Genomic DNA, 13,858 nt, shown 5'->3' on the forward strand with positions numbered 1-13,858 from the left:
ACTTCAATAAAGCTGAAAAAATTTTTAGATCAAAACAAAATTCCCATGATATAGTTCGTCTTCTGATTTTAATTTTTCCTACTCCTGCCAACAAGAGAAAAAATAGGTTTTTAAAATTAAAAACCAGATCAGCTTTGAAATAGCTGCTTTTCCTATTACAGTAAGAGACTTTCTATGTATACTTTAGAGTTTCAAAGGACTAACCTAATGTGTAAAAACACCTGTAAAGAAATAGGAAAAACATTCTGTAATAAAAACCTGGGTCCAATCTTCATTAGAAGAACAAAAGTTTAAGGTAGTAATTTCCTATTTTTAAACAACTGTTACCTACTTTTTCCTCTGATGTTAGTTATTTGAGGAAGGATAATAAATTTTGAATAATGTTCTTCAAACAATGAGACAGTGATGTATTGACCTAATTCCACTGAAATTTCTTAGGTTAATTTAAAATGGTTTCTAAACCAAACCCTGTTCATCAAACCTCATTTGTTTAAGTAATCTGTGTCAGTCAACATTGCTTAATAAAATGAAAAATAAAACTATGTAAGTTAAAAATCGCCATACATTGTTATTCTTTCATGTGCACTTAATGCTGAGAAAATATATCTGTGTTGAGTAGTTTGCACTTATCACAAGAGATGGCGTGAGAAAAAGGAGTGCGGACGAAACAGCACCACGGAAGTGACTGACCAGCGCTGTGATACTAAGCAAAGCCACGGCCTCTGCGGGATCTACGTAAAAACACCGCCTGCTTGTGAAACAGTGGCTTTTGGCTCTTGTACTTAAGTTCTTGGTCACATGACAAAAAAAACACAACAAACCCAAAAAGAGAAATAAGACTTTTGTTTGTTTTACCCAAAAGAGAATATTCAAAATGCACAAATATACTTATTATGCTCCTTGAATAACTTCTTTGGATCAGGAACTTTTTTTTTTTTTTTTTGAGACTAATTTTAGGCTTAGAGAAAACTTAGAGAGATCGCACTGAGAATTCCTTGTGTACCCTTCACCTGGTCCCCTCTAATGCTGGCGTGTTTTGTAGCCATGGGACACTTGTCAAAACTAAGAAATTAACTTGGGGTCCAATCCAGGGTCCCAGGTTGACTTTGGAAGCCTTACCTTCTGATCTGCTTCTTCATCTTCACCTTGATACTCGTCGCTGGGTGGACCAGAGCTGGCGAAGGTGGGGCCCTGGGAGTAGTACTGGGAGCTCCGGGAGCCATCCCGCCGCAGTTTGTCACAATCTGCAGAGGGAACAGGACGGGGGTGGAAAAGGGGCGTTAGAAACCAGAATTTCATTACTCCTCTTTATTTACCTTTTCTGGTAACATTTCCCTAGGCATAATAAGACTTCAAAATATTAATAGTATTAACAATGAAATGACAAAAATGACTACGGATTAGTAAAGAGCCTACTACGCACTACATGGCACATTCATGGTCTTTACAGGGACGGCCATCAGCCTCACACAAACCCCCGCGTCAAGCCTCAGTAATTAAATGAGTCCCTCCGCAGTGTTATGCAAGCAGTGGATTCAGAATTTGAACGCAGGGTCTTATGGACTATAATTTTTGACACATAACAATTGCCTATATAATTCCACATCGAAAACCACAAGCCATCCTCATGCTATCCTTGTTTCCTGGACTCGTCCGTCGGAAGTGGCATGAGAAATCACTGGTGAGAATGCTTTTGTTTTTAGTTCTCAATTTAACTTTGGAGCCATATAGCCTATAATCACTGCGTGGAATTTAATATGAAGCCGGTGGCAGTCTGAGATGCCTGCCAGTCCACAGAGGAATGCCTGGCACCACCAAGTGGCTGGTAACTAGGAGGTATGATGCCCCAGATCACAGGGGGACTGGGGCCACTGGCTGCTTTGGCAACTGGGCATTGTCTTCAAGGACAACCGGTTGCACTGATTACTCTCATCAGTGGGGGGAGTGCCGCAGTTCCAAAGGCTTTTTAAAGCCCCAGGAGCTTTCCCATTACCCAGATGCCACCTTAGAGGAGCATTTGCCTTGCAAAAGTATTTGCCCCAGGGTTCCTTTAAACACCAGCTTGCTAAAGGAGTGCAAAATGTGTTTGCTTCTGGAAATTTCCTCTTTGCACAGCTTTACAGAAGCATGCAAGTAAAGGCACATAAAGTAGGGCATCTTCAGAATTCCTTTCTAACACCAGGATCCAGGATTCTTCTTCAAAGAGGAGACATTACTTGCTTTCGGGCACAGATAAAAATTCTCCAACCAGGGAACAAAAAAACCTCACTACTCTCCTTTGCTACCACACAATGGGAGTGGAAAGTTTCCAATCCAACGTTGCACATCAGATTTTTAAAAATCCCATGGAAAGAGCCATGAAGATCTTTTAGAGTGTCAAGCGAGCCCCGGCCAGGCTGCTCGGTTGGTGGGTAACCAAAAGGTTGCAGGTTCGATCCCCTGCCAGGGTGCATATGGGAGGCAACCGAATGATGTTTCTCTCACATCGATGTCTCTCTCTCTCTCTCTCTCTCCCTCTTTCTTTCTCTCTCTCTCTCCTCCCTCTCCCTTCCTCTCTCTAAAGTCAATAAACGTATCCTCAGAGGACAAACAATAATAAACGGAATGCCAAGCTAAGTTAAAAGTGCGTACATAATCACAGACAGCTAAATGTTATGACTTCAGTCACTGAAGGGATACATAATTCGTAGGCTGGGCTGGCAACCACTCTTAATATTGTGGACAATAGAAATTTTCTTTTTAAAGACATCTGTTATTTCTTTATATATATATCTTTATTGATTTCAGAGAGAGGAAGGGAGAAGGGGAGAGAGAGAGAAACATCAGTGATGAGAGAGCCATCACTGATTGGCTGCCTGCTGCCTCCTGCACGCCCCCCGACTGCGGATCCAGCCCGCAACCCGGGCATGTGCCCCAACCGGGAATTGAACCACCATCTCGCGGATCGTAGGTCCATGCTCAACCGCTGAGCCATGCCCAGCTGGGCAAATAGAAATTTTTTTTTAAATTTCTGAAACTTCCAGAACACAACTTATTTTTTAATGAGTATTTACTCATGATAACTCAACCCTTTTCAGTAAGAGAGATTTTCATATTTTCTCCAACATTTGACAATTTCTCTAAAAAAATAAATCGTACAACCAGAATCTATACTGTCACTCTACAGAGATATTGTTACATACAGCATAATTAGTTTTCAAATGCTGTTCTATGCAGTTTTGGGATTCTGTAAATTTTTTATTTGATTTTCTTTAATTACCTCAAAGCTAGATTTTTTAAATAGTAACACTCAAGCTCGATAGTTTTACATTTCATTAACTTGTGCTACTAAATTAACTTTTCTGTGGTCCTATAAACCTGGAGTCTCCTAAGAATTCAGGGTGAACCTTGTAAAACACACTCATAAAAACCGTTACCACTTGCAGCTACTTACCATGTAATTCAGTATTTTCAAGTACTTGCCAAATGCAACAAAATACAAAGTGAAGGCTAAGGCCCTTTTAAATGAAGTCTTTCTGTTGTCCAAAATAGTATTTTCCCTCTCACTAATTGCCCCTATCATAAGTATGTTTGGAGTTATAAAACTTTGTAATTTTAAGAATCTGCATTGCGTATTGGATGTCATGTCAGATAATGTTTGAAAAAGATTCCTCTCCAAGGAAATGAGGGCCCCGAACTAGATCATCTCTAAAGCTGATACTAGCTCCAATATTCTCAACAGGAATACTAAAATAACAAAAATGACTTGACTCGTGTTAAATCTTAAAAGACCAAAATATTGGAATTATTCATATATTAAAAGCATAGTAGTCTTACAATTATTAGTACTTCTAATAATAAATGGTGCGTCACTGTTTGACCCTAGTTCAAAAGACAATGCCTCCTTTTTCCTCAATGAAGTTTATGTCAGAGAAATGTTTAAATAGTAATATAACAAACCATAGTATATCAAATGAAAGAAGATGCCAGGTCTAAGATTCAACTAGGCAGTACACATTTATGGCAGATGACCAGTTTTCTGACTTACAGATTTTCTGAAATCTAGCAAGCTCCTCTATATCCATTGTCATTTATCTTATTCCAACTCATAGGGAAATGTCGGAAAATGTCTCTGGTCAAGTTGCAACAGCTCTAGGTTTCTAAAACCATGGCTTTACTCATTAAAAACTGAGTTTATTGTCTGTGGAGTGAGGTATAAATAAGTGCAAGCCATCAGGAGTAAACAAAGACTTCTCAAACACCGCGCTGAGTAAGTGCAAGGCAAAGGAGAATTTAAAGCCAGGTTACGCCAGCAACTCCAGGCCAGAAACCAGATACTAAGTGTAACAGAAGACCCGTCTTTAACGCATGCTCCTCTTGCAACAGAAATTAAGAGTAAAGCCCGTCATTGTTCTCACAGTGCTGCCCGGATAAAGGTGTCACTGTTCGTTGTGTCCTCTGGTTTCCCAGCCACCCATTTCCTACTCCTTGCCTGTCAAACTATTTGCTTTAGCACAAGAACAATGAACAAACATTTCTTGGTAGACCAACGTTTTCAATATAGAAGGGAAAAATAATGTCATAGAACTAGATGGTTATCTAACCATCTCGTGAGTTTAATTAATACGGCTTTGGCCTCAAACCTTCAGGCAGCAAAGCTATTCGTTAGGCTTCCCATTTTAATATTTTAGACATGTTAAGGGAGTCTCCTACAAGAAGCTTTAAGGAGTTATTTTTAAAATAATTTTCTCTATTGGAAATCCTTGGTGAATTTCCACTTTGTATGTTTTGTCCTTTAATTTGTCGAATCAGCCACAATGAGTTGGAATATGCAGCCATTACAAAGATCCTGAAATCTCAGTGGCTTAACACAACCAGAAGGTTCCATGCCGCACATCTCCCTCTTCTCCTCATCCAGGCTGAGCTAGCAGAGGCTCTGCTCACCACAGTCACTCAGGGACCGGGGAACAGGCAGAGGGACAGTCCCCCTCCACTTGTGCCGGGACAATCGCAAGAACGAGGTGCATTTCACACCGGCTCTTGGAACTTCTGCCAGAGGACCTAAGGGTCACTTCCACTACTATTTCTTTAGACAAAACAAGCCACATGGCCATACATAGCCTCACAGGGGACAAGAAAGGACAATCCTACCTCATAAGAAAGGGAGAAAATGAGAATATCCAAAAACAGCTCTAGTAACTCTTCCGAACAGAGGGACAGTACTGAATCTAAGACTTCCCAGATTTCTGTTAGTATTCTCCCAACACTTATTTAATGTTTATTTCCAACCCTTGAATGAGGCTGAGAGCCCTTTGATGTGAAATCTGCAACAGCAACAAGCTACCCTCTGTGTTTCAGGAGGCTGACCGTGGGCGAGACACTACACTGAGGAGCTGCTGAATGTCTGGAATCCAGACAGACCTGGAACCGCTTACGCCTATGTGACCTCAGGGACAGCATTTTAACCTTTGGGAAACTCAGATTCCTCCTCTGTACAGCTGGGAAGTTACTCCGCCGGGGAGGCTGCCGTGAGAATCAGTTAGCAAACACGTCCGAGTGCACTGCTCTCCAAGGGCAGACTAGGTGCAGCTAAGCCAGAACTTTGCACAGAGCCCTCGCGTGGCAGGTGCTCAGACAACGGCCACTGCTGGCGGAGTTCACCACAGAAACCATAGCTACTTCAAACTCTCCCACTTTTAAAAGCCAGTAAGCAAGTCCATAACAAGATTTGCTTGGCTGCACAATTCTTTAAGATTCTATCATTTTACAAAGCTGTGGGTTCCATCTTTATCAAAACATCATGAGGCTGTATTTTTCCCTATGGATGTACAATGAATACATCATACTGGGATTCTCTTACTGTCAATGGCCTGAATATTTATTTCTAACTGCTCTCAATCCAAAACAGAGCTAAAATATTTTAATTGATCTAACTGCAGAATTTATAAAGTCAGTACTTACTTTTACAAAACCCGAAGCCTCCTACTTATGGACATTTTACATAGGAAGGGTGTCAGCCAGGTGCTTGGTAAATGTATTTAATGTAGCATAACTATTAAAGCAAGGACAATACAGAGGTTCTTTGATCTGAAAGTACGTGTTAGGAGTTGAACTGTGTTCCCCCAAAAGCCCTAACCCCTGGTATCTGTGAATGTGAGCTTGTTCAGAAATAGGGTCTTTCCAGATGTAATCCTGTTAAAGTGAGGTCATTAGGATGGGCCCTGATTCAATATGACTAATGTCCTTAGGAGAAGAGAAAATGGACACCCTGCAAGCATGGTGGAGGCCCCTGTGAGCCTGTGGAACATGTACTGCCATTATCTGTAAGTGTTTGGGAACCTGTGATGGTAATATACATTATATTTTATTATATATATTAGTATCAATTCGAGAATTTATAAAGTAATTTCCAGAAGGGATCAAAGGATTTTATTTTGCACATCAAAATGCTGAGTCTAACATTTTCATTACACCTACGAGATACGTATTATTTCAACTCCAGACATGCTTTGCCATTGAGGAAGAAGTGAGTCCTTTTCTAACCTTAATTTCAATAGACCTTAAATACTAATATTCTTTAAACTGAACATTTACTTATTTATTTCACTTTGTACTGATATATTTTCTTATGAAAATGTAAGGGTTGGGAAAAAATTATAATGGAACTGGTTTAACATCTTTTCTTTCTAGGAAAGAGTTCAAGGGCACTAAAACCCCAAACTGAGTGTAATGATTTGCCAGATAAAGGCCAGTGTTATTAGAGACAGTGGTAAGTGTGGTACAGAGAGATATGGAGGAGGGTAGCTTTTCATCCTAAGCACTATAATTGTCTGCAATTTACTCTCAGGAAAGAGCACCAGCTTTGGGGCCAAAATGCCTGGATTCTAATGTTGGCTCCACCACTTGGAGCAAGTTTCTTTTTGTGTCTCAAGGTTTTCTTATGTAAAATGTGGATAATTATAATCACCATCCCTTAGGGTCACTGTGAAGAGACAATAATTTATGTAAAGTGCTTAAAAGAGCAGCTCATTCATAGGGAGCCTTCTATCAAAGTGCACATGATTAATATACAGTAGCTACTGTCATGTCTGCTGAGAGCACCTTTCCCCACTACAAAAGGTAACTTTTCTTGAGACCTTAGAGATTAGCCCCTGAGGCTGAAGGACATGTTTCTTGTCCAGAGTTGCACAGTTTTTCAGTAGCAAATGGGCATCTCTTGATGCCCCATTCCTGTCGAAGTTTCTTTCCATGATGCTCTAGGCTTGTCTTACGGATTATGAAACCCAGGTGTCAAATTTCTGGTAGATTCAGGTTTCCAAACTTCTATCCCAGTTATTTATCCATCAGGTTATCAAGAACAGTTAAAGACCAGTTCTATGGCATGTCTTTTCCCAGGAGCAGAAGACTAAGAGTACACAAGACTACAATCATACATGTTTAGAAGAAAAGCAATTCCAGTTCAACAGCTAAATCAGCTACTACTTAGCTAAAGGATCTAGTTTAAGCTTTCAAGTAAGCACACAGGAAAAATTTACTGCACTCAAATGCTATGCTTTGTAAACATTAGAGAATTTATTTTCTTAACAAAATCAAACCAAAATGCATTTTAAAATAGAAGGGATTTACCTTCTAGTTCATTAGTTTATTGGGTTTGGCAATACTGGAAGAGAAAGAGAAACCATACTGATACTGTAGTTAAGATTCTGCCTTGCTTGTCACACATATTGAATTTTCCAAAATTATACCTGTATCTTCCCTAAATTCTTCAAAACAGCTGAATGTCAATATATTTAAATTGTCTTTAAGAATCAACAAATTAGAACATAATTAAGAAACTATAAATAGTCAAATGTTTAAGTTACTCAGTTATTTGTAGCATATCAAGTGAGTTGAAAAGCTATGTTAAATCTGAAAGACACAATGGATTTAATATAGATCTTTTCAATGGATATTTCCCTAGATAATTTGATAGCAATTTTAAAGGATAGATTTCACATAAATATGCCCTTTTGGTTTAGTATTAGCAATAATGATTCATTCTTTCTCCCCTCTCCCCTTTAGGGTAAGAGTTCTATATGTAGTTATATAGGAATAGCTACCATGACATAAAAGGATGCTATTATATATGGAGTATTAAATTCAAATTTATCTTCCAATAAGTGCATATTTGAGTCCATAAAAGCATTTCTTTATCAATCCTCACTTCAATACGTAGCATCTGAAGCACCATAAAACATAAAAGGGAAAGGAGAGAATATATGGCTTTAATGAGTAAGCCCCAGTCTCTCTAAAAGCTCTGGAAGTAAATAACTCTTCTCTTAATGGTGCATATAAGACAAAATGTTCCAGCTGCTAGAGTATCATTTGTGTAACTGTGGGTAAGAAAGAGAGGATCAATCAGGGCCAACTATCACCCAAGTGTCAAGGAAAAGGGAGTCCCCCTGAAGGGAATGACCCTCAATTTGCTCAAGACCCCTGCTAACAACAGCCAGGTAGTGAATGACAGCAGTCAGGTGCTCAGACTCTGAAAGTCAATAGCTGTGTGTTCCAAACCTAGACTGCATTGAGCTAGTGGGGCATAAGGGATATATTCCAACTTTCAAGGTGCTTACAAATTAGCTGACGGATAAAGAAGTTCACGTGACAATTTACGAGCAGTGGTTCTCCAGATTATAGCAGCCATGCCATCAGTGTTTATTAAGCACAATCAGGGAGGATGGGTTGGCCCAGCATCAACACAGAATACAGTGGGAAAGGGGCCCCAATCATATCTGTTCAAGAAATAAGATGAGGGAAGAGCAGGTGGATGAAACAGGGAGATAATGTCTAGTCTCTACCAGGGTCATCTAGCCAAGGAAATTTAGTCCTGGTGGAACTTTAGGGAAACTGACCAAACCCAGCATCGAACAACTAACTGCATCATGGGCAACTCCCCAAAGATTTCTGTTCAGATAGAACAGATGTTACAGGAAAGTTTCCTTTACAGAGAAACCTCCCAGAAAAGTTGTGGGAAGGAGTGAGGTAGGAAAGAGGAGCTGGTGATGGAGTGCCACCTTAGCAATAAATGGGTTTCTTTGCCAAGAGAGGAAAAAATATGAGACTGCCAAATTCATATGCCTCAAAGTCACTTTAGCACAATTCCAAATGACTTCTCATTCACTTTACATAGTGTGTTTGGCAAAATAAAGTGATCAGGATGGGCAAGGTGGAATATTACAGAGGGAAAAAATACACATTGTGTCATCAGCTCAACAAACAGGAAATGAATTTGCTGACTAATGTATTAGTACACTGGAAAGAGTTCCTTTTCCCCCCATAGCCGGGAACCAGTGACATTGATAGGAAACACTGTAAGGCAATCTCATTTTATGTAGAAGAGTCAAAAAAACCCAAAAAGGTCATTTTGATTAACAGTCTCCCTTTATGGTTAATTCCTATTGGAGTGGAATGAACACCTCCCGCAAAATTAAATATTAAAAATTAAAACTTAAGGGGCTGGATAAAACTGTCTCTTAAAAGGTTATTTGCCATTGCAGAAAACTAAATTTAACATTTCTTCTCTTCACATACACAAATTAATTTAAGGAGACTTGAAGCACTAAATCTGATTGAATTAAGGTAAAAGCTGTCTGATGCCCAGGACAAATGCGAGAGAACTACAGATCTGCCAGTTCTGGTTGAGCACCACCAGAGCGCAGCCAAATTGGAGGTGATATCATTTCACTTTAGAATGAAAAAGCCCTATCACTGGCAGGAGCGGAGCATCACCAAGGTTACTCAATATCAAATAGCCTGCAGAGATTCTAAACCAACACTAGAGACTTCAGTTGTACAGTGAATGATAACAAACCTTACCCACAATGTAGCATTTTTATGCTGCCCTGAGCGAAATATAGAGGCCACTCAAGTTACGCACTTTATCAGGAATTAAAATAGAATTGCTGAAACAGCAGACTGGCTACAGACACAAAAACAAAACAAAAAGCCTTTTGTTTAAACAATCCATCGTGCTTTGTTAAGACCTGGATCATTTAAATGACTGTCTCTGCTAGTCTATCTTTTGTGTGTTGCTTACCATTAAAAAAAGGACTTGCCTCTTTACCTCCTGTAAAAGCAATGAGTGTTCATCTTCCCTTTGCTCTCGCTTCTGACTTCCTCTCACAGGTTATTAACTGCTCTTTCAGGGTTACCATGATCATAGTTAGAATCGCAAAAAATTGGGTGAGCCATCAAACCCAACATGAGAAGGTAAACTGCCCCTTTTTGTACAGCATGTCCAAATCTGTCGATTCCTAATTTTTGTCTTTGCTCTTCTCTTTTCTCAACAGAGAATTTAATCCATTGTTTCATCAGGTTGGGCAACTTTCTCTAAGGATATAAAATTCCAAAAGAAATACCTGTATTTCTTTTTAAAAGTCTTAGATAACATCATCTGTCTTTGAAAATTCAACCTAATTAAATTCACAAGTACTGAACAAAAGAGCACCAAGTGAAGTCATCCTTCTCGCCAAAGAACTAGCAACATATGGGGTCCCTGTTTCCACCAAGCCTCCAATATGACCTAATGAACAACCTCAACATTGTTTTGCTCCATGTTGAAAAGTGCTCTCTCCGATTCTCTCAGCTTAGAGGCAGAGGGTGAAAGCTGCCCTCCGCCTGCCTCTGAGGCCGCTGCCTACCGCCTCCTCAGGGAACGTCCTCCCTCCCATTCCCTCTTAGTCTCTGAACTCTTTTCCTCTCCATAGCTCCTTTTGACTACAACTGTGCTTTAATTGGCTCTGGTTTTGAAAAGAAGCAATAATATTACCTCTATCCTGCCACCACCTCAAAATACTATCCTGTTTCTCTTTGCTTTGGCAGCTTTTACTTTATTTCTTTAAAATTATTTGTATTATTTCTCTGCTTATAAAAGTAATTATTATCTCATGGAATCCGGCTTCTTCAGTCCAAAGACTTCCTTGAAACTGCTCTCTTGAAGGGCACTAACGGCTACCTAACCATCAACTCAGTAGCCTTTCTTCAGACTCTCTCCCCATCCGTGAGGACCGTGAGGACTGCCCTGTCCTGATTTCCTCTCTTCTTTCCCAACTACTTTTACCAACTTCTTTACCCTAAAATAAAGCCTGCCAGACTAACCCTGAGCTCTCTCCATCCTTAATCTCACTCCCATGTTTTCACCAGTTGTTCTGTGGCTTCGGCTCCCATCTCTCTCCCGAGTTCTAGATGACCTTTCCAGGACCTGCACAAACCCAACAGTATTTATAGAACCATGAGCTGGGCGGTGTGCTGGGGTCACACAAATGACAAGCAAAGATCCCGCTCTCAAGGGCCTTACTATCAGGTGGGGAGATAAATGTGTAAACCCAATTATGTAGCTTAGTATGCAGTTTAATGGAGGGGTATAAGGTTCAGTGGGAATGTGTGGAAAAGTGTAGAAGGCATGCCAGGGTCCTCCCTGGGGAGTCCAGGAAAGCTCTATGGGGACCCGGGCACCCACAAGATTCTCAAAGGAGGGACAGGAGTTGGCCAGGTGTGAGAGGCAGTGGTTCAGAGAGAGAAGGAATGGACTGGAACACGCAGAGGACAGAAATCGAGGACACCAGCATTCCAGTTGGACCTTATCTTTACATGTGAAGGCACAAGGTAAAGAACTTGGGTGGAGGGGTAGAGAAGCATGGGGGAGGAGAAAGGGTGATACGGCAGATGAAGCAGACTAACAGGGGTCAGATCATAAAGGTTGTCAGATTCCGGGGAAGTTAGGTTTTATTCTGTCAGTGATGAGGCATGATCAGGTTTATGTTTTAAAGACAACACCCAGGGACAAAGGTGAGTCTCAATGATGCTACCATCATCAGCCTCTACATGAGTGACTCATACATCTATCTTATCTCCCCTGCTAGCTTTAAGCTTCTGGCAGAAAGCAGCAACATCATTCATCTTGACGCACCTACGATATCCGGCCCAGCACCTCACTTGTACGAGCTGCTGAGAAAAATTTTATGTCAACACGAACTTAGATTTTAGACAACCCAACGTGTCAGGATTTGTGCTCAGCAGTAAATTATATTTCTGTGTCAATAAACTTCACACACAGCAGTTAAGAACCCAGAGGCTAATCAGAATTTTAGAGCTTAGACGGAACTTAAGGATCATAAACTGTTTTCCAGAAGAGAAGCAAAGTACAAAATGGGGTATGACTTTCCAACATCCCACCAGCTACTGGCGGCGCTGGAATCAGCATTCTGGTCGCCCATCGCATCTTCTGGAACAGTTCATAACCACAGAACAAGGTGTCAATGCTGCTACGGTTTAGGGAAGATAAGACACTGTATTTCCACCCCCCCACACCCCCGCACACACACCCAACTGTAGGCCTATCTTGGTTTAAACTAGAAAATAACTTAAAATTCTATATGAATGAATATAAGTAATTTAATGTTTTTTACTTGCAAAAAATAAGACTCTTTCCTTAACCAGTGATATTTCACCTTTTCCTTTTACAAATCAATTTTACTGAAGGATTCTTCAGAAAGAATGCAAGTAATGAACGAGGCAGAGTACACTCAGCTGTAAGAGCTAAGCCATGGGTGTACTTAATATTTTTAAATCCTTATGTTTTTTACTTGTCCCTTCTGTAACCAATGGCTTTTTTTTTTAATCCATGAAGGTACTGATGACCTATTATAACCCTAATAATAAGCACTAAATGCCATTAAGACGAAACATGGTTACAGATATTAAGGTCAGACATGACGTCTCATGATGAAGCTTCCTTTATTTCTCTTAAACTTAGTTGAATTTTAATGAAATCGGGAATGAGTGAAGAGATTTCTCTTTTGTTATTTTTTATTGATTTTTAGAGCGAGACGAAAGGAGAGGGAGAAAGAGAGAGACATCTATGCAAGAGCAAAACACTGATCGGCGGCCTCCCTAACACACGCCCCCAATCGGGGATCGAGCCCACAACTCGGGCATGTGCCCTGACCAGGAATTGAACCGGCAACCCATCAGTGCATGGGACAGATGGACGCCCAACCAACTGAGCCACACCAGCCAGGATGGGAGAGATTTCTTAAGCAACTGTAAAGCTGCCTTTAGGCATCCAGGAGCTGTTCTGCACTCCCTAAATTAACTGGCTGAAGAAACCAAATCTGCCTTGGGCCTTTAGCTTCCCAGAGAGAGCCCTGTCCCTATGACCCTTCTGAAAGCTGAGGGTGGCTGAAGAGGCTTCAAAAGGAGGGGCCCTCAGGGTCTGAGATCACAGCAGGCCACTATGCACTGAGGCTAGAAACCTGATTTCCAGTCCTGGCAGGGTCACCTACAAACTGCACAGTAGCTATAAACTAATCCCCTTGCTTCTATGGGCCTTGGTTTACAAACCTGCAAAATGAAAATGGGGTTTAGTAATCAGAGGACCTGGGGGCTCCCTTCCAGCACCAGCATGCCAGGCATCTTTCAAAGGCTGATGGTGGATGGAAAGAAAGGCACCTTGCTGATGTGGAGGAAATGAACCTCAGTGTAAACTGTCTGTGGCTGTCACTGTCACTGTCACTGTCACCTGGTGATGTTCCTGTTTTCTACCATCCCTCTCCCTACAGCGCATCTCTGGAGTATACTGGGTGGGATAGGAAGCTCCAGCTAAATCATGACAGCCATTTGGAAAAGGGCTGAAATTTATAAAATTTTTACCTGTATTCCATGCACTTAAGTTAAAATGCACACTTCCTTTCCTCCACAAACTGCTTCTATGTGGAGATATTTTACCTAAAAAGTTCATTTTATTCCCATGCTAGCAGATATTATTATCTTTATATCAGAGATGAGCAAAGCTCAAATGGCTGAAAGGACAAACTCACAATCAAACTGAAATCACAGACCC

At 40.7% G+C, this 13,858-nt stretch overlaps 1 protein-coding gene across 9 annotated transcripts in view; it reads right to left on the reverse strand.

Annotated features, from left to right (window-relative positions):
* NHSL1 (NHS like 1) overlaps positions 1–13,858 on the reverse strand; it is a 199,690-nt gene that overhangs the window by 38,053 nt on the left and 147,779 nt on the right. For all 9 annotated transcript variants that reach the window (XM_087817646.1, XM_087817643.1, XM_087817650.1 and 6 more), the window contains one exon: positions 1,120–1,244. In XM_087817646.1, the coding sequence (XP_087673772.1) occupies positions 1,120–1,244 (125 nt within the window). The remainder of the gene's footprint in view (positions 1–1,119; positions 1,245–13,858) is intronic.

Source organism: Miniopterus natalensis, chromosome 5 (assembly GCF_054644295.1).
Source record: "Miniopterus natalensis isolate mMinNat1 chromosome 5, mMinNat1.hap1, whole genome shotgun sequence".
Classification (NCBI taxonomy): domain Eukaryota; kingdom Metazoa; phylum Chordata; class Mammalia; order Chiroptera; family Miniopteridae; genus Miniopterus; species Miniopterus natalensis.